Genomic DNA, 20372 nt, shown 5'->3' on the forward strand with positions numbered 1-20372 from the left:
CCAAACCGAACCAAACTGAAACCAAATTTTCGGTTCAATTTCGGCTCGGTTCGGCCAATTTTGCCACACCTAATTGCGCCACAAATCATCAATCAATGTTCACTTCAGCTCAGCTTAGGCCGAATAGTGGGTGGGTTCCTTATACGGATGACGTGTCAAAAATGCATTGCCATCCTACTCCGGTTACCTTCTCTCGAAACCTTGAATCTGCTTACTCTTTTCCCTCTCTCTCATTACTAATTACTAATTACTAATTATATTGATTGATTATACAAGGGGCAAAAGACTAGAGGAGGAGAAAGCAGACGGGCATGAAATTCCGAAAGAAAAAGATGTGAGCATGAAATCTGCCCTCCTCCTCTCTCCCTTTATTCCTTCTTCTTCTTCGGCTGTCATGACCATCAACAACAAGAAGCCTCAGCAACCCAACAACAAGGTTTCTCTCCTCCTCTCCGCTAATCATTTCTTCTAAAACAAAAGTGATGCAAATATGTTTTTTATTTATTTTTGGGTCATGAAATCTGGCATCTAGCGAATTCTTCCAACCCCTTCACAGACAGACTGTGTATGGGTTGAAATAGACTCAATCCAAACTCTAAATTCACGACTTACTATATATATGATGATTGGAAGAATGCTCTAATTTGCTTTGACTAATGGAAGAAAATGGAGAATGATCTCCTCTTATCTACTTCCAACTTCTAGACTCATCTGTCACGCCCTCAAATCGAATTCCGGTCTAGGTACATAACAACCCCACATATTCCTCAAAATCACGAATATGTAAGGCATTCTCACTAGAACCATGCAAACAGAGCCACTAAACCAATAACTAATTAATTAATTAACCATTCGAGTAATCAATGCTGAAACTAAAATCTCTTCTCCAATGGACTACATCAATTTAAATCAAAGGAAATAACTAGATGTTCATTCCTACTAAAGCTACTCTTTCAGTGAAACTGAATAACTGAAAATAATAAACTCCTAAACTAGCGCCCTTGCTCACACCCGAAGCCCGCGCAACAAGCATCCTACTGTTCTCCACCTGTAACATAGAATGCGTGGAATGAGCTAACGCCGAGTGAAATAGAATGACTACACTAATAACATGATATCAATCATTAGAAGCAGTGTAGTTGGCAATATATGTAACAACTGTAACTGGCATAACAATCTAGCTAGCAAACTGTATAACTGGCGTCAACATGCGTTAACTGTAACTGAATTGTAACTGTGACTGTGCCTGACGCCTAGTGTAATGAGACTCGTACTGCTAGACTACGTAGTCAACGGAACCTGCCTACTAACTCGTAGGAAGTCGAAACCCAATGATCTCGTACGGGATTACACCCCCGAAAATACTGCGTGGGGTGAAGCTCTCGAAAATACTGCGTAGAGCCACAACTGCGGCTTGATCCGTGACCTCCTTCGACGGCCTAGAAAAAGTCTCAACACTAGTAATCATGCAAAACACTTCATCTCAAAGGACATTAACTGTTGCATCTTCACTCGGACAACACCATGTCCTGATGCTAAACTGTGACTATAAAGTCTAACCGGCATATACGTGCGTGTGGTAGATCCGAACTAGGAGTCATACCATACTGTGAATATTGACCCTTGTGTACACCAACACAGCCAATAACATTGAAGAACATGCATAATAAATCATATTCAATATGTAGAATAACTGTGGTAGAACAAGTTCTACTCACCTATGGTATTTGTTTGATTTGTCTCCCACGAACAAGATCCTCAAATCACTGTGTAGTATCACTTACAATCCATATTAACCCTTGATTAACACTTTGGATTAATATCTAGGTCTCACGGAACAAATCTGTGCCCTCCAAAACGGACTGGAAAAACACTCTAAACATTGACCCCAAGTAGTGCGTTCGGGTGTCCGAACCGGGCGTCCGAGCCACCCCCATCGGCCGTCTCTTAGATTTAACCCCCTTTCGGGAACTCTCGGGTACATGCATTCGGGCGCCCTACCCTCGCCCTCCGGGCGTCCAAAAGACCCTTCTGACGTCTCCTTCGGGCGTTTGAACCTCGTGATTTGGGTCTTTCTCACTCGAGAACACATATTTTCTCCGGTTTTCTACCCGAAAACTCTTCTTTCTTATGCTTTAAGCACATCAAATATCTTTAATCAATTTCCTTTTGATTCCTCCATTGAGTAGGGCATCAAACGCGGATCGAATGCGAAGATCTTTGGGAAATCCATTCCCTCGACCCTAATAAATGATTCTTCACTCGAAGAACACAAAACCTAATACATTCTAACCTTTATTTCTTAAGAGATCTGAGTCTTTGTAGATAGTAGAATAAACCATAATTGTATTTTACATACCTCTTGGAAGACGGATTCCCAAGCTTTTCTTGTTCTCCTCTCCCAAAAACTCCTCACGTTTTCTCTTTAGGGTTAAATTTCTAAAATCTGTAGCTTAAGTGTGTTTTTATATACTCTTGTTAAGAGTCCTAAAGTAACAAGCTTTTAGAAGCCCCAATAAGAAAACTAATTTATTTCCCTTTTCTTTTCTTTATTTTTATTAAACAAATGAAGTTATTTCTGGGACAAAAATACCCCCTCAAAAACGTTTCCACGTTTCCACTAATGGAAGAAATAGGAGAATGATCTCCTCTTATCTAGTTCCAACTTCTAGACTCATCTATCATCAGCGCGGTTTCTTGCATCAATTCTCCCATCGCGCCCTCAAATGTGCATCTTCAAGCGGCAGGGAGCTTTGATTGAGCAACTTTGATGAGGGCGATCTGCCCACCAAAGGATGAATAAGAATTCTTGTAATGGGATAATTTCTTCTCTATTCTTTCGATCACCTGGTTTCACAACCGCTCAGGAGGGATTATAAAAGAAAGGAGAAGGCCAAGATAAGAGAATGGAATTGTTCTTTGCCCCCATCACAATCTAATAGAATCGAAGAATAGCTTTCAACTTCATAGCTTTGTCTTCTTCAGCTTTACAAATGGTCAAAGTATCATCCCCTTCGTAGGCCTGGTTTATTATTATAAAAAATTTGGCATAGATGGCAATATTCTTACAGGAGATTTGCCTTTGTTTTATTTGAAAAATTTCTATTTTCGTTCTAAAAAATTCTAGCTTGTTTTGGAATATGTTAGAAGTATTTTAGAGTTAGAAAGTATGATCCAATTGTTTAGGATGTTTATGTCTAGGTAGGAAAGTGTTTTTGGATGTGAAAATAATCTATTTGTACAATGTAAGAACTCCCCAAATCACAAGGCAATGGCCAGTGACCTTTAACCCCATTTAGTTCTGGCTTCAATCTTCCCATAATTCTAGGATTGTTTGAACTGTAAACCCTGTTAGAACCCATTGAAATCCATTTTCAACAGTACTGACGTTTATGAATATAGAAGGTTACCCCTTTATTGCTCCATGGAACTGAAACTTTTCTTTATTCCACAATGGAACCATCCACACTACAACCATAAGAGCAGTCCGCTGACTATCAATCTGAGATTTCAGCTAGTCATCAACATACTCTGCTATATGTAAGAAAACAATTAAGATGTCAACGATTCTTTTAAAAAGTAAATCCTTCACTGCTCCTCTCCTCAATTGTCCATAACAAGCCTTCAGTATTCGAAACTGCAATTTTTAATTATTAAGTGTTCTTGAAAACCTGTTACCCTTCCAACATAGCTTTCCTATCCTTTGACCCTTCTTACGCTCGAAATTTATGTCTGATTCCAAATTCTTTAGTTCCTTTTCCCATTACCGTGGACATATAGAAAATTGATCTTAGGGGAACATACTAAGATTTTTTAACTCTTTTTTATTCATTCAATGGAGATGAAAGTGATTCACTTAGTTTGCAATCAACAATGTTCTACCAAGATCCATTTTCCATCAGATCTAAAATCTTACCAGCTATCAGTGTTTTGCTTCTAGGTTCCAGATCAAACACCTCCAAGGATTACATCAAATGTGAAGCAGAACTTGCAGTTTCTTAAATTATGGAGGGTAAGCTGCTGGTAAAATTTGTATGAAGTTTTTTTGTTTGAGATTAATCACATCTATTATATTAGATTTTTTCTAGGAGTACCAAAAGCAAAAGTCAAGCACACCTAAGCCGGCCACCAGTTACCGCAAAAAGAAGGTTGAGAAAGGGGACCTTCCAGAAGACCCAGAGCTCTATCAAGACCCTACCATGGCTCTTTACTAGTAATTATTTGTTTTTCTGAGTTTTCCTATTGCTAAAGAAATCAATGGGTTTTTCATACACAATCTTCAAAGTCTTTACTAAACAATTTGCTTAGTCAAGGTTCTGTATGCTTGATTTCTTTGTACAGTACACATCAGGGTTTGGAAAGTGCAGTTCCTGTTTTACTTGTTGATGGATACAATGTTTGTGGCTATTGGGCAAAGCTGAAGAAGCATTTTATGAACGGCAGACTTGATATAGCTCGCCAAAAGCTTATTGATGAATTGATGGCTTTCAGCGTGCTAAAAGGTTGTTCGTTTGTATTTGTGGATACTAATTAACGCTTATCTTTTATGCTACCCCTTGCTACCTCAGGGCTGGGCCTAATCTCTCACCTTTGAAACAAGCCATTTACCACTTTGGGACTTAATTTTCAACAAGGGTTAACTGGTAATGTCACTTTGAGCTCAAAAACAGAGCCTATGGCACTAGTGTTTGCATGGTTTCAGCTTTTTGAACATCTCAATAGATGTAACACAGAGGATTAATGTTCCTCCTCCTCTCTCTCTCTCTCTCTCTATATATATATATATATATATATATATATATATATATGTATGTGTATATATATATATGTATGTGTGTGTGTATATATGCGTTTTTATATGCTGTAAGGCCTTACAAGTTACAACTATACGGTAGGGGTGCCAGTGCCACCCTTGATATTTGATCCAACAGTAGCTCACTTTTTGAGAAGTTGCTGTTGGATCAAATATCAAGGATGGTACTTCTGACGTACCACCTTTACATGTTTATAAGGCCTTTCATCATATAATTTCTCTCTCTCTCTCTCACACACACACACACACACACACACACACACATCCTCATCCTTATTGACCAAAGAAATTCTCTCCCTCGTGAAATTCTTTCTCATCTTTTAACCTTTCCCAGAGAGGTATTGAACACTTTTTTTTTGGGAAAATTACATTTATACCCACTCTAGTTTCTGACACATACACTTCTACCCCTGTGGTTCTAAACGTGACAACTACACCCCCTGTGGTTTCATTGGGTTTTTTAACTGGACGGACCAGACGGCGAGGTGGAAATGACCAAAATGCCCTCGTCTTCCCCAACTGAAAATTAGGGTTTTCAAACTTGAAAACTAAAAAGTATTCAAACCCTTGTTTCTTTATCAACATAAACCCTCGATTTAGGAGTTTTATTTGTCTTCATTCACACCATTATCATGATTTGCACATAAACCCTAATATTTTAGGGCTTTTTTTCTTTTGTTTTTAACAATGATTTTTCTTTAAAATGTGGGTTTGATGTATCCATGGGGTGGTGTTTCATTGTCTAAGGTGGAGGTGACGGCTGCGGCCGAAGGTGGCGACGGCGGTGGTGGCCAGAGGTGCGACGGCGGCGGTGGGAAATGCCTTAACCCTAATCCCTCTGCCAATGAGGGTATTTCTGTCCTTAAAATATTAACCATGGTTAGTTTCAGTCTTTCCGTCAGGTTAAACTGACGGACCGTTGACGGAGGGAGTGTACTTGTCACGTTTTGAAACCAAAGGGGGTGTAGTTGTCACGTTTAGAACCACATGGGTAGAAGTGTATGTGTCAGAAACTAGAGGGGGTGTAACTATAATTTTCCCTTTTTTTTTTGTAGTCACCAAGTAAAAGAAACTTGCCAATCCTTTTGAAAAGCTAGATACATGGAGAATAAAAACAGAGAAGGATAAGGAAGAGAATTAGACAAGTGCGACTTTTTTTCCCTTGAGTTATTGGATAGGAAGCATATTATTGGGATGAAGGAAAATGCTCAAAACTTCCTAATTTTCTGGGACATGGTGTTCAGACCCCAACCAATCTGATTTCTTTGGCTGAGTATTAGAATTTGTGTGTCTACATTTTATACCTTGACCCAAAATTCCAAAGTCACCATCAAGTTACCGAGGCATGGTCGATAGTTCTATTGCACATTCTCTTAGTACCTGTCATTTAGCGAAGGAGCGCGTAACTCATACATGCGCTTCAGTTGGTAGGGTGAATAAGTAGCCTAGCTCCTAACTAGCTCAAGTAAGGAGCATCAATGCCCAGGAATGCTACGAGTAGTGCAATCGAATGGCTACGAATACTGCCCGTTTTAGAACCTAGCACATATCCTTAATCATTAGAAAATGGTTGAAATTACCTCGACCTCCTTCTGTGATGGGTAAATTAAATTTTGGTAGGTTTGTTAATGGGAATCTAGGATAAGTTTCCTGAAGAAGCTGCTTTTCATTAATGCATTATCAACCAGAAAGGAGTAGTGGCATCATTAATTTTTCTCATGATGCTACACATGCTACTACACAAATCGGCAATTTTTTTGCTAACGTACTACATACTAACAAAGCAGACACCGAATTTGGTGGAAAATAATTAGTTCTATTTGGAACTCGAATTTTTATTATGGCATAACAAGTTAAAGTTTCCATCAGTTTTTTTTTTTTTTTTTCAACTTTTTTCCATTTATAGCTTCATACGTTAGCAAATTTGTTTGCATTCTTCTTGAATATATGCTGATATGATAGATCAGATATTTCTTTTGTTGTCCACATCAATTCATGCTATCCAATGTGAAAATTTGTAGAGGTAAAGGTGGTGGTGGTCTTTGATGCTACGATGTCTGGACTTCCTAATCATAAGGAAAATTTTGCTGGGTATGGTCTGGGAAACCTAAAGTTAGATTCTATTGTTTAATTTATTGGTCATTGACATTGCATTGCATAATAGATATGTCACTGCCGTTACAATATCATCTAACTGATTTTGGCTTCAGATATGGTTTGAAATCATGGAAGGTTGCTCATTGTGCCAACTCATCCTATGCTGGTTTACCTGGATCTTTTTATTTTCTTTCTTTCCTCTCCTGTATAAAACTATCACATTTTATATGTCAAAGGAATGCTGGTCTATATGTTTAACTAGGTGATCATTTATGGAAAATGTGGTATTACAGTATGTGAAAAGCCACAAATGTAACCATTGCATTAGTTATCACCCTTGACTGAATGCTTAGGTATATCTAGGCCAAAAGTGGATGTATCACCCGTTCTGTTGGTTGTATCGTGCATTTGCAAAAAAAGGTCAGCCATTGTTGAAATAATTTTACAAAAAAGGGGGATAAAAGTAAAAACCCTTAGTAAAATAAGAAGAGAAAAAAGGGGTGGTTACACGTCATGTCATTCCCAAAAAGTAAAATGATAAACATGAAGCTAAAATATTTTAATAAAAAAGGTAACAAAAAAAAAGGGTTCACGACCTATGTCACAAATATCTCCGATATTTTCAAACTATAGCGTTTTTATCGCGAGATTTTGATTAAACGACAAAATCCCAAACTAATCCAGAGATTTTAAAAATATAGTGATATTTTTGTTTTTATCGTAAAATATCCCGATAATATCGCGATATTATCCCGATATTTTTACGATAATTTTATTTTATATTTTTTTCTTAAATTTAATATTTTTATATATTTTTAAATAATTTTAATTTTACCATTTATTTTCCGATATAAACCCGAAAAAATTAATGTATCCCGAGATTTTCCTTGCCGAGAAATTCCCGAGAACGACATTTGTGACATAGTTCACGACTAAGGGAAAAGAAATCCCTAAATTTAAGGGAATAAAATAACTCTAGCAAAAGATAAAAACAAGTCACTCACATTTCAAAAAGGGAAGTTCCGTAATTCCCCATGAAAGGGGAAGTTATGATTGTGTAATCCTGTATAAGGGATGATGTGGCATCTACAACGGCTGCAAGAGGGGAAACTTGAGATCGTGAAGTGAAAGTAAGAGGGTGAGGTGGCAGTTGGCAACCACTCCAAGGAACCTCTATAAATTGAGGAAAGACTCTTTAAGAAAGGGAGGGGATCGGATCTTTTGAAGAGAAAGGCTACACGAAAGGAGAAAAGGAAGAAGGAAAAGAGAGAAAGGTGAGAAAAAATTTCTGGCATTAGCAATTTCTCTTTCTTTTCTCTCTTTTTTGCAGACTTCTTCCAAAAAGGTTCCAGAAAGGAGAGAAGTAAGAAGACATTTCTCCTTTGGGAGAAAGAAGAAAATCCCTTTAGAATCTCTCTCCAGAGACTCTCTAAAGGTCCCTTTAGGATCTCTTCCCGGAGATTCCTTAAAGGGAGAAGACCTTTCTCCTCCATGAGAAAGATGATAAAGACGACGGCTCCCCAAAAGGAAGACGAAAGAAAATATCTTTCCAGAGATTCTTTAAAGGTCCCTTTAGGATCTCTTTTCAGAGACTCCCTAAAGGGGGAAGACCTTTCTCCTCTGGGAGAAGGATGATAAAGACGTCCGCCGAAGGAAAATTCCTTTAAAATCTCTTTCCAGAGACTATCTAAAGGTCCCTTTAGGATCTCTTCGTAGAGACTCCCTAAAGGGAGAAGACCTTTCTCCTCCAGGAGAAATGTGATAAAGATGATATTTCACCAAAGGGAAGATGAAGAAAGTCCCCTCCATTCCCAAAAAAATTCTGTCCGAGAGGATCTGTTCTTAAAAAAATTAAAAGATGTATTTAGATAGAGAACCTCTTTATGGATAGTCAGAGGCGTTTTTTTTCTTCAAGAAATGTAATTAACGGCCAATAAAGCTGGAAGTGTACGATCCCTACCAAAATTAATAAAACCTCTTCTCGTAAGAGTGAAATTTGATCTCAATGCATTTTATGTGTGTGATTCTCTTTTTCATGAATGTGAAATTTGTTGCGAACAGCCATGTATGTTTCATTCATTTGTTTATGAATGCTAATTTTGCTTTTCGTCTCTGTTTGGTTTGTGAAATTCATTGGCCCTCAGCATCCTACAGCTAAAGATTAAGTTTTCACGTGTTACTCTCAGATTGATTCTCATCGCCATTGTGGATGGATTATTGGCTCGATTCATCTTTGAGTTCAACAATTTGTCACAAAACCTCATCAGATGCAGTCACTTAATTTAGCATTTCTTTGCAGTCTTGTTTTTACTATGACCTCAATAACTAGTCACATTTTAAAATTTTCATCACCAATCCTTTCTGGTCGCGTCTTCTGGTTCTCTGAGTCTGTTGTCCTAGTTCCACGACTATCTGGCTGATTTGTGCCTGCTTCGCCCTCACCCTATCATAGATTTTTTATTCCTGCCTTTCTTTCTCTTCAATTTTTATTTTGTAGATTGCCACTTCATACTTGAACTATGGCAAATGATATTGTCCCAGGGGTTTGATACCCTTGCATTGCATGAATGCTATATGTGGGTCTTCTTACTTGGTCATTGTTTTTTCCGTCATCAGTGGAGATCTATTCGGTTCTCTAGTTTTTAGGATTAGTAACATAGTAAGTTTAGTAAAGAGGAACGATTATGCAAAACGAAAGAGAAACACACACACACACACACACACACACACACACACATTCCAGCTAAAAGTAAAAGATGCATACCCAATCCCACGACACTAGGTGTTGAACTCCCTACATAATCACAAAATTGGTCTCCAAACCCTTCTATTCATTGTAAAAGCATTGGAACACTATCAGAAGTACTTCTCTTCACAACAATTGATGACTACTCTACCAGTGTGCAGGATATGAAAATTGAATGTATACAATCTAACTTATCTTTGGTACTACCAGTTTAAGTTACGAGTCTGATGCATTGAGACCTGGTATTTCATGTCAATCTTTTCCTCTTTGGACAATGTTTCTTTGTTTCTTGCATCATACACTACATAGGTTGTAAACTTCGATTACCACTTGCCTCAATGCAAAGCTGCGAGGTTGATTCTATCGTGAAAACCCTTGATGGTTTGCTTCGTCCATGCTACCAAAACTATAAGAATGAGCTTCAGTTTAGATAACCCTTATGAAACCGAAATAAATTAGTTGCCATTATGCCTAAACTAACTTCATCTGAAGATGATTTATATTAATCATGTTAGTGTTTTGTCAAAAGTTTTCTACTAAGTCTGTAACTACCACATGTACTTACGAATGCAGTGGGAAGAAATTTCAGTATTTAAATTCAGCAGGGATTGAAGAAAAGTTCTGAAAAATACCAAGTACTGATTCCTATAAGGAATAGAACAGAAAAAACTCAGAAAATTTATATCACGATCTTATTCCCCTTGAAATTCAATAAAACAGATACTTTATGTGTGGAAATTTGTATCCTACTCAAACTACTAGAGTCAGATTTTTCCTGAGTCCTTACCAAACCCTATTTCTCTAGCCCACTAATCTCCTGCTAAAACAGAACTACATATAATTCCGTTTAAAACTCGAATGTAACCCACACAAATGGACCACTATAGAAACCCTTTCAGAAAACCTCAAACAATTAAAAAAGAAATCACCACAAATATTTTTATTTTTTATTTTTGAAATAGCATCACCACGAATATTCTAATCTCAAATTGGAAAGAAAGGCCAATTTTCTTTGCAGTTCAGACTATGAGTGGGTCTCTGCTGATGCTTGCATGATGTCATGATGAAGTCACCTACATGCCTTGTTCCACCTTTTTATTTTCTTCTTATTTGGTAATCCGCAGAAAATTGAGATGGTGTTATGGAGGCTTGTAAGCCCACTTTAATTGCATAAGATACTCATTGTGGCTCTCACCTCAACTTTGTAAGGAGTGATGTGTGAAACAACCAATTACTCCAAAAGCTTAAGCTGTTGGTGATGGTGTTATTTAATCTTTTACACTTTAACACTCCCCCTCACGTGTGGCCCCTCTTTTTAGGGTTGGCCTACATGTGGCACATTTGACTCCTTTTTTGGGTTAGCCATTGCATGTGGATTTCTTCATACCAGGGAGGTTTGAACTTTGAACCCAGGACCTTTTGCTCTGATACCATGTGAAACAACCAATTACTCCAAAAGCTTAAGCTGTCGGAGATGGTGTTATTTAATCTTTTACACTTCAACATGATGAATGGTCCTTACTAACGGACCAGAAATACCATCCTGCACATAAGCATTGAGTCTGTCTGCATTTGGTGCTTTCTTGAAATTGAGCTTGCATGTGTATATGAAACTTTGAAAGATGCGCTTTTGCAAACAGATTATTCATTTATATGCTTCATATGGTTGTCATTTTGATATTTAGATATTGAACATTTCCTTAAATTACATTGTGTTTTTGTTTTCTACTGTCTCAGTATCGATATAGTTTTCTCAAGTGAATCAGATGCAGATGCATGGATTGAAAAGGAGGTAAGCATTCATTGGTGTCATGTAAGAACATTCAGTTAACACTTCACTATATATGTACATATTGAGACGGCATTTTTACTCCTGTTTGTTTTACGATGACCCAAATTGAGTTTTCTGATAAATATAATTTATACTCATAATGACAAGAAAAATCATTTAGAGCTCTAAATGTGACCCATGCTAACTTTTTCTTACATAATGTTGAGCATAAGTTCAAAATTGAAATCAATGTAATCTTACTTTCATCGGGCATAACAGCACAATGTAATCTGCTGGATTTTTTATTCATGTATTTTATGATGCAAATAAGTAACATGGCATTGGTTGACCTTGGGAAATTTTATTCCAATAGTTATTTGTTGAGAATTATGTTGATGAGAAAACAATGCCTAAATTCATGATATGTGGCTCACATTTCTTTCAGCACTACTTAATAGTTTGGTTTCTATAGAGGCTTTTTCGAGAATATGGGTACATGTCTTTTCTCTCCTTTACAAATTTCCACGGAAACTAAATAAGCTAATGTGTTTTATGTTTGCCTTTTAAAATTTTATATGCCCTTTCTTTTCCCCGCATTCTTATTATTGGCTGGTGGGCAGGTTGTAGCTTTGAAGGAGGATGGGTGCCCAAAAGTTTGGGTTGTGACATCCGACTCGTGTCATCAGCAAGCAGCACATGGAGCAGTATGCTTTTTTCCCATAGTAGTATACATTCTTATTAGATGAATTTCTGGTCTACTAAATCCTTTTTATCTTATTTCTTTTCATGGTTATATTTTTTAAATGGCATTTCACGGTCATTAATTTTAACAGCAAAACTCTTTTCTTAGTCAATTTTGTATCTCTCTTGATTAACTTTTCCTACTAAGGTGAATCATAAGATAAATGAAATAATCATTGGTGACATGTTTCCATTAAAAACAATCTTGACGGTGTTATAATTACGATAGAACCTTCCCAACCTAGCCTCCTCATGAGTATTAGCGAAGGAGTTTCACATTTGTTAAAGTATAAAAGATTAAATACTGCCCTTCTCCAACAGCTTAAGCTTTTGGAGAAGTTGGTAAGTTAACATGGTATCAGAGCCAAAGGTCTCGAGTTCAAACCTCCCCGGTGTCAAAAAAATAAATAAATTACATGCAATGGTCGGCCCAAGGTGGGACCACATGTGCCATGTGTTTGCCAAGTGGGCCACACGTAAGGGGGAGTGTTAAAGTATAAATGATTAAATGCTGCCCTTCTCCAACAGCTTAAGCTTTTGGAGAAGTTGGTAAGTTAACAACATTGGACTCGTCACTAGAATTTCCACGTCTTGATCCACTATGCTCATTACGAGCTTCTTGGCGCTCAAGTCGTATGGTAAGTTGCTCAACTTTTCTTCGAAGAGCTTGAAGTTCCTCATCTCTTCATCTCTCAAATCTTCCATCATTTGGTTACCATGCCTTCCTCTACCTCTTCGTGCCGTCATGAAAAGAAAACAAATCGAAGCTAGCCCGAGAGAGTAATGTTGTCTTTGATACCAAATAATGTGGCTGCTCAAGAGAGAAGAAGAAGAAATTAGAATATAAGAACACAACTAAGAGAAGAAGAAGAAAATGGGAGCAATACTCAACCCAATGGATATATTATCAATAACATAAGTTTATCAAAATCCCAAAAATCCCCATCTCCATCTCTTACAACATATTTTATAGAACCCTAAAGGAATTTCTACAAAAGGCATTAAATACACATAGAAATCTCTACACAACATTAACTAATACAATTCTCAACACCACAACTTACTAGACTTACTTAAAGAAACACGACTCACTAGACACAACTTACTAGACTAATAAATGGGGTATTTGTAGAAAAGTCTTCCAAGCATTCGTTACAAAACACCTTGGACACACCACCCAAGTCACCTAGGTGTGACATGTCTGCCATGTCGGCACTGCATCACTTTCTAGCAATTTCTGGAGAACAAGATTTATGATAATGATGGATGGCTTTGGTTGCTTTGGTTATGCTACCTTTATTCAAATTTCAAACAACAAAACATGTACTAGACTGGTTTACCACGTTACTTGATTCAGTTTTGTAGTCCATGTGCTTATAAATAAACACTAATCTTGAATCCATATGTTGAGCCAGAATCTCTATTGTGTAGGCTTTACTTTTTTTCTGAACTTTTGTGGGAGATATGTGCTTGAAGACCTATAGGAGTCTAAGTCATACATGTTCTACCTATGCCATTTATTTTGAAAGATTGTACTACCTTTGCCATTGCATCACTCATCTAAACTACTAGTATGCCTTTGTTATATTCATTTCTAGTTTAAATACAAGGCATGTTTCGTTATTGCTATTTATACTTTGCTATAATATTTTCCAGGGTGCTTTTGTTTGGAGTTGTAAAGCTTTGGTTTCAGAGGTGAGATTGGTGAACTCAATCTCATTTTTCCCCACACTAGCATATCCTTTGAAAAAAAAGAAAGGTTTTTCTTTCCTTGGATTAGCTTCCATTTTGGCTTTCCCTTCTTTCATACTGGAAGTTATAGTACTTATCTTAGAGCTTGTTTCGGTGTTAGATACAAACATGTTTGTTGATTTAGAGACAGACTTGGGTGTCGGACATCTTAACCTTGGGAAATCAACGCACTGACATATCCATTCCATACAGTTATAGTTTCAATTTTTTTTTTCTGAAAATTGACAAATATATTCATACTAGCAAAATTTACAATGGGGACCAGTAGTCCCACAAGATTTACATAGTATGAATTGCTCAGGAGTATTCTCCTTGGCCCACAAGAAAAACCATTACCCCTTACATTACCCAATAGCCTCAATTGTAACGAATCCAACAAAAAGTGCCATATTGTGGGGCCCACCAAGTCAACATCGTGACCTGCCACGTCACACAGACTTCTCCACCACATTCCGAATTCGATTTTCAAAAATCCCGCCGAAAGCCCAGAGCTATTGTGCGCCCCTAACCGTGCACGATAGCCAACCACCCAACAACATCGTCGGATCTCCGGCGGCCTCCACCTCGTACCACCACCAAAACCCAGCGGGTCATCCTCCCCGCCGACGACCACCCCCTTTTCCACGATCACCACCTCCGGTCCCTTCTACAACTCCTCCACAAAAGTCATCTCCGTCGGGGAATCTCAGGCACCACCACCGGCATGACGAATCCGGCAACCTCCATTGCCACTGGCCATCACGCCCGTCCTCAGGCCACTACCCACGATTTTGATTCCGAAGACCAAGCCTCCTACGGTCAAACCTAGCAACCTTATTGCTAAATCCGACGATCCACAGCCTCCTAGATCCCCCATGACCTCCAAATCCGATAATCCACGGCCTCGCACCGCCTATAGCCGGCCTTCCACGGCTCCAGGTCCAGCAACCCACTGCCTTCGGCAACCTCCATGGTTTTCCTTGGCTCTAAATCCAGCTTCACAGCCTCTACGGCTTCAGATCCAACCTCCACGGCTTCAGATCCAACCTCCACGGCTCTAAATCCAGCCTCCACGGCTCATCTTTTGCCAACAATGGGGAGAGACGAGAAAGGGAGGGCGAGACTAAAAAAAAGAGCAATGGGGAGAGACGATAGGGCGAGATTCAAAAAAAAAAGAGGGAGAGAGAGAGAGAGAGAGAGAGAGAGAGAGAGAGAGAGAGAGAGAGAGAGAGAGAGAGAGAGAGAGAGAGAGAGAGAGCGTCCCTCCCTAGGGCTTCCGTTGACCTAGGGAGGGAGCGCTTGAAATCGCCTTTTTTTCACCCCACGGTTTTTCAGATCACTCCAACCACCCGTTGTTATAGTATCAAATTTAAAAGTATGCCATTATAGAAATATTAGTTTCTAAAAGCATTGATAGAAAAATGTATAGGGATAAGTAGAAAACTATCATAACTATTTGCAAATGATACTAAAAAGGAGAAATGGTTAATTAAAGTATTTCTCACTAAGAGCTGATTGGCGTGTGTCCTATTTACGTAGTCATATCCAGTGCAACTTGGACTCGGAGAAGTAAGTGAGCTGTTTGACACAATTACTGAAAACCAAGTACATCTACTTGTCCATTTAGATATATGATGATATTATAACTAATTTTTAGAGAATACATATATAGTTATATAACAATGCATTTGATAAACATTGAAGAGCATCAAAGAGATGAGACTTTCAATGATTTCCATGTCAAATATGTCATCCATTATGCACATTTTGCCTGGGTAATCTTCAAATTATAACATACCTTTGTGGCATGGATGATACCAATTTGGAGCTTAAAATTTTTAGATGATAGTTATGAATAAAAGCTGATTTGCATATAATAGTGGCACGTGACTCACAAAATCAAGCATTTCGCTGTGTCAACACTTTGAGCAGTTGGCGTTAGAAAGGGCAATGTTTGTGTTGAAAATTTTATAATAGCACAGTGAATTAGTTAAAGAACCTCCTAGTTTTGCGGCTCTTGTTCCAATGATTTGCATGGATGGAGTTAGTGATTGTTATGATTGTCATAGATTTGAAGGCGCAATTTTCTCTGTTTGATGTCTCTTGAATGGTGTTTGAGGCCTAATTATTATGCTGGGATGGTTAATCCCATACTGGCTGATTTGGGTTCATTATTCATGATAAAATGTGGTTGTGATATTTTCTATAGGCCAGAGCAATGGTGGTGAGTGATGTAACCATTGCAGAAATGAAAGCTTGGAGACGGACATCTTATATACTTTAAAATCCTCCTCTTAAACATAAGATCAAAGGGACCTCATTGAATGTCTCAATTGTAGGACCAATCATCTTCTATTTCTCTGCCGGTTGATTAATTTTTGATGAATCTCATAACTTGCTTAATTTATAGTTTCAAGTAAGGGTGTCAATTTTGGCTCGGCCTCGGAAGCTCGCTCGAGCTCGGCTCGAATCCTTAACAAGCCGAGCCGAACCGGCTGGCCAGGCTCGTTAAGCTTAATGAGCCGAGCCCGAGTTAGGCCAGGCTCGGCTCGTTAAGAATTTAATATATTTAAATATATATATTATATATTAATATATACACTAAAAGGGTTGTCCAAGGAGTGAAAGGGGGAGGCAAAATATGTCACTTCTTTTTTAGAACCCCATTTGTTACTTGGACCACTCCCCGTAGTGTAAAAAGAGTAGTCAAATTACACTAGATAGGGCTGTCCAGGGAAGATGAGGGGTGTGAATTTAATATAACCCGAGCTCGATAAGGCTTGCGAGCCTGACCGAGCCAAGCCGAGCTTTTGAGCTTAACGAGCCGAGCCGAGCCGAGCCTGGCCAAGCTCGGCTTGGCTCGGCTCGTTTACACCCCTAGTTTCAAGGTTTTCCATGTGCATCAGTGATGCAATTCAACATCTTTCCCTTCTGATGGGCATAATTGTATGTGTCCGTGTATGTGTTTCTTCCATCCTTCTCCTTTATCCTTTCTTCTCTTAGATACTCCAATCGGAAGTTTGCAGTTGATTAAGCTACCGAAAACATTGATTGGAGCTCATTTCGACAAATTCGACAAAGCACTGACATCGTATTCTTTTGGGATTTTGCTTTTGTGGTTAGTTTTTGTGTTTAACAAATATACCTTCTAAAACAAGTGAAGTTTAACATCTGGACATTTGTATGTATTTTAGGTGGACTTATAGTATATCACAAATCCATGGATGTTCTATCATGTAATTATTGGTAGTCTGGAAATAGTTTAATATTTTTACTTCTAATGTTTTAGTCCAATTTGGCTCCATGTACATTGGTCTATGTTAATATTGGTAGATCAGTAATATTGTATTTTATTACTATTGTAATCTTTCTTTTTGGCTTCTTTTCTTTTCCTTTTTAACTAATACGTGAGAACTTCACAGGTCCATGATTCTCGCACCAGAGTCATGTGCCTATATGACCTTAGTGGTGGATTAGTGACAACTGACAGTGACACTTCACAAACTTATGTTGCTACATGTAAATCACAAAAAGCATTGCTAAATTCTAATTAATATAGTATACAACTAGATAACAACAGCCCATACGATTTGTGAGCTTTATGTTTTAGAATACAAGATTTCATATGGTTCCCGATCGAGCATGTACTTTGGCGGGGCATCCACCCTTGATATTTGATCCAACAGCAGCCCACTTTTTCAACTTTTTAAGGGGCTGCTGTTGGATCAAAATCAAATATCAAGGGCGGATGCCCCGCTAGTGTTGGTGCCCAGGCGGGCACCATATAATTTCTCTTAGAATACAAGATCCTCGTTTGGGCTTGGGCAAGTAATTTGTGGGATATTGTTTCTTCTTGGATTTTTGGCAGTTAGTGCAGCTAGCACCCTTAGGCAGAGGTGGGATTCTGATAGGTTTGCATCTAGGTGTAATGAGCATCGAATCTTCATACAGTTGGCAATGAGTTGGAGTTTAGCCTATCATTTGCTAGTCGACATAGCTTTCTTGGTGAGATCCCATTCATTACTATGTGTGGAGTCTTGCGTTAGATCGTTACATTTCCATGCAATTTTGGAATTGGTCGTTGATCTTCCTACATTCTAGCGATTATCTCCATCAGATTTAGATTCTGGGCAGTTTCTTTTCTTGTTTTTAATGATTTTCATTTGTTATTATTAGTCTCATGGATCTAGTATCAGTATTAGCAATTTATTTTCTAGTGGGCATTTGTTTATGACTGCCAAACATCATTTAATTGTTGTCAAGCATTTATTTTTGATTGACAGACACTTGTTAAGATTGCTGGGATTTTGAATAATATTATTGGACATCACAATTGGTATTAGAGCCTGATGACCCTGATCCTACCTGTCTGTTGAGTTAGATAAATATTGGTAAAGCCTATTTCCTTCTGGTTTTGTGTGTTAGATTGTATGGCTGATTCTTTTTTTTTTTTTTGATCATATGACTGAAAGAGACGATAGGGTTAGATAATTTTTTCGTCTGGGTCATTTGATTCCATTCATAATGAGCATATTTAAATTGAGCTCATGGGATTGCAATTTCCAGATCATTCATAATCAAATTTGAAGTATACCATTCACCCCTTTAGGTCTTTTTTGTTTGACATCGTTAATGGTAAATCGATGTGCTAGTTCTGGAATGACAGCAAGCTCCATATTACATCGAAATTATCCAATATTTTGATATTATCGGCACCATTAACCTTAAGTTCTTTATTTTCCCTATGGTTATGTTTTTTTTTTGTTTGTTTTCATCACCCAGATTTATCTTTCAGGCTACAATCCTTATGGATACTTTGTCTTGATATCTTTATAAGAAAGTTTAATTTTTGAAGTATTTTGTAGATAAAAGCTTCACAGAAGGAATTTGAGCAGATTCTTCAAGAACATAGGTCTGCTTCATCTCCGACAAACTTTTAACATTTTTTACTGTGTTTCCCACATTCAATGATATGGGGCTACAGAGAATAGGGGATACATGCCATATAACAGTAATAATACCATTTCCTAGTAGGAAGCAATCTGTAGCTCGATTGTTGTGTCTCTCATGTGGTAGGGGTAGGCTTTCAACCTGCTAATTGAATTGGATTGGTTTGTGGGTTGAAAATGAGCTAAAGGGATGAATGGTATAGTTTAATAATCATCATGTAAGAAGGGCAGTCATTTGTTACTTGTCCCTCTGAAAGTTGTAAAAGTCTGCTCTTTGACCTGCGGTTTAAAAACTTGAGAAACTCCAGTTTGACTGAGAGAGGATCTTAGTTAAAAAACGTGGGCTCAAAACTCGGCGTTGTACTGGATCAATTTTTTTCTCTCAGTCAAACTTGAGAAACTCCAGTTTGACTGAGAGAGGATCTTAGTAAAAAACAGTTGGCTCAAACTCGGCGTTGTACTGAATTCATCAACCTTGTGCATTTAACTACCAAGTCGAATTTCTAATTGCTGCTTTGGTCCAGGCAGAAAACAAATTGTTCGACTAGGCTTGTAAATCTGCATTTAACTTTGGCCATGATGTTTAGGTAATTTCTTTGACTAATTAAAGCATTGATGCATTTGTGGAATGTCCAAAGTTTTAGAAGAATAGGATAGATTTGAAATCCTATCAGGGGAGATGCACCTGGTTTATGTGGAGCTAGTTTAGTGTTTGTAGAGTTTGTTCAGTTTTTGGAAAGAAAATGTAAAGGAAAATGTAAAGGAAATAATGTAGCACAAAGGAAAGGCTCGTAAGCCTTAAAAGGGCCTAGGGGTTCCCTCCTAGGCCTCATTGTGTTGGTCACATAGGGGACTCCTAGTCCATTTTCATGTAACCCTCATAAAATATTAGTAATATATTGTCACTTAAAAAGAAAAGAAAAAAAAGTTTTAGAAGCACCTGTTTGAAGGTTTGGAAGTTGTTTTGTCTGACTGTTAACTGTTAATAGGCTAAGACCTGCATGCACCCTTAATTAATTGGAGATGATCCGTTGGGCAGGTCAACTTCTATGCAAGGGAAATTGCTACAGCACAATCTCAACCCTCAAGTAGTTACTGCCCTCAAGGATCTTAAGAAAAAGCTGTCCGAAAGCGAGTGACAATTGGTGAAAACTTAAGGAAAATATTTATATATATATATCTTCTTACATTTTAAACAGACGACTGGTCCACAAGTTTAACTCCTGCTGTATCATTTTCTCTTATCTGTAAAGTTGATGATGCTTTATCTTCATTCTCAAGATCGCTTGACCTTTCTTACCATCTTGCTGTATTGTTATTATTCCGAGCTTTCTTTGAAATGGGTACCCAAATTTCCAATTTCTGCATTTTTTTTTTAGTGACAAATTTTATTAGCAAAATGGAAAAGAGGGACAGCAAGGTGATGAGGTGTTCGAAAAACACAGAAAAAGATGAGAAACAGAGACGCAAAAAAAATAAATTAAGTGTACCGACATGATGGGGGAGGTAGTCCCAAACATTTTC

At 37.9% G+C, this 20372-nt stretch overlaps 1 protein-coding gene across 5 annotated transcripts; it reads left to right on the forward strand.

Annotated features, from left to right (window-relative positions):
- Window positions 1-150: 150 nt before the first annotated feature.
- LOC143857794 (yacP-like NYN domain protein) lies at window positions 151-20150 on the forward strand. 5 transcript variants are annotated; one of them, XM_077368280.1, is made up of 10 exons: window positions 151-436; window positions 3941-4012; window positions 4089-4213; window positions 4342-4502; window positions 6835-6904; window positions 11394-11448; window positions 12048-12131; window positions 13825-13863; window positions 18765-18811; window positions 19888-20150. In XM_077368280.1, the coding sequence occupies exons 1-10, from the start codon at window positions 341-343 to the stop codon at window positions 19985-19987; spliced, it is 849 nt and encodes a 282-aa protein (XP_077224395.1). In that variant the 5' UTR covers window positions 151-340; the 3' UTR covers window positions 19988-20150. The 5 variants fall into 5 exon arrangements, with proteins under 5 accessions (XP_077224395.1, XP_077224398.1, XP_077224396.1 ...); XM_077368283.1 differs by lacking the exon at window positions 18765-18811; XM_077368281.1 differs by lacking the exon at window positions 13825-13863.
- Window positions 20151-20372: the final 222 nt, after the last annotated feature.

This window comes from Tasmannia lanceolata, unplaced genomic scaffold (assembly GCF_043159265.1).
Source record: "Tasmannia lanceolata isolate RefF3 unplaced genomic scaffold, GAP_Taslan_0.1 ptg000025l, whole genome shotgun sequence".
NCBI lineage: Eukaryota > Viridiplantae > Streptophyta > Magnoliopsida > Canellales > Winteraceae > Tasmannia > Tasmannia lanceolata.

Bases quoted from the DNA above. Each gene is read 5' to 3' on its own strand.
- LOC143857794 (XM_077368280.1), top strand. From the start codon at position 341: ATGAAATCTGCCCTCCTCCTCTCTCCCTTTATTCCTTCTTCTTCTTCG. The intron at 437-3,940 runs GTTTCTCTCCTC...TTTTGCTTCTAG, and splicing joins CTCAGCAACCCAACAACAAG to GTTCCAGATCAAACACCTCC. The intron at 12,132-13,824 runs GTATGCTTTTTT...AATATTTTCCAG, and splicing joins AGCAAGCAGCACATGGAGCA to GGTGCTTTTGTTTGGAGTTG.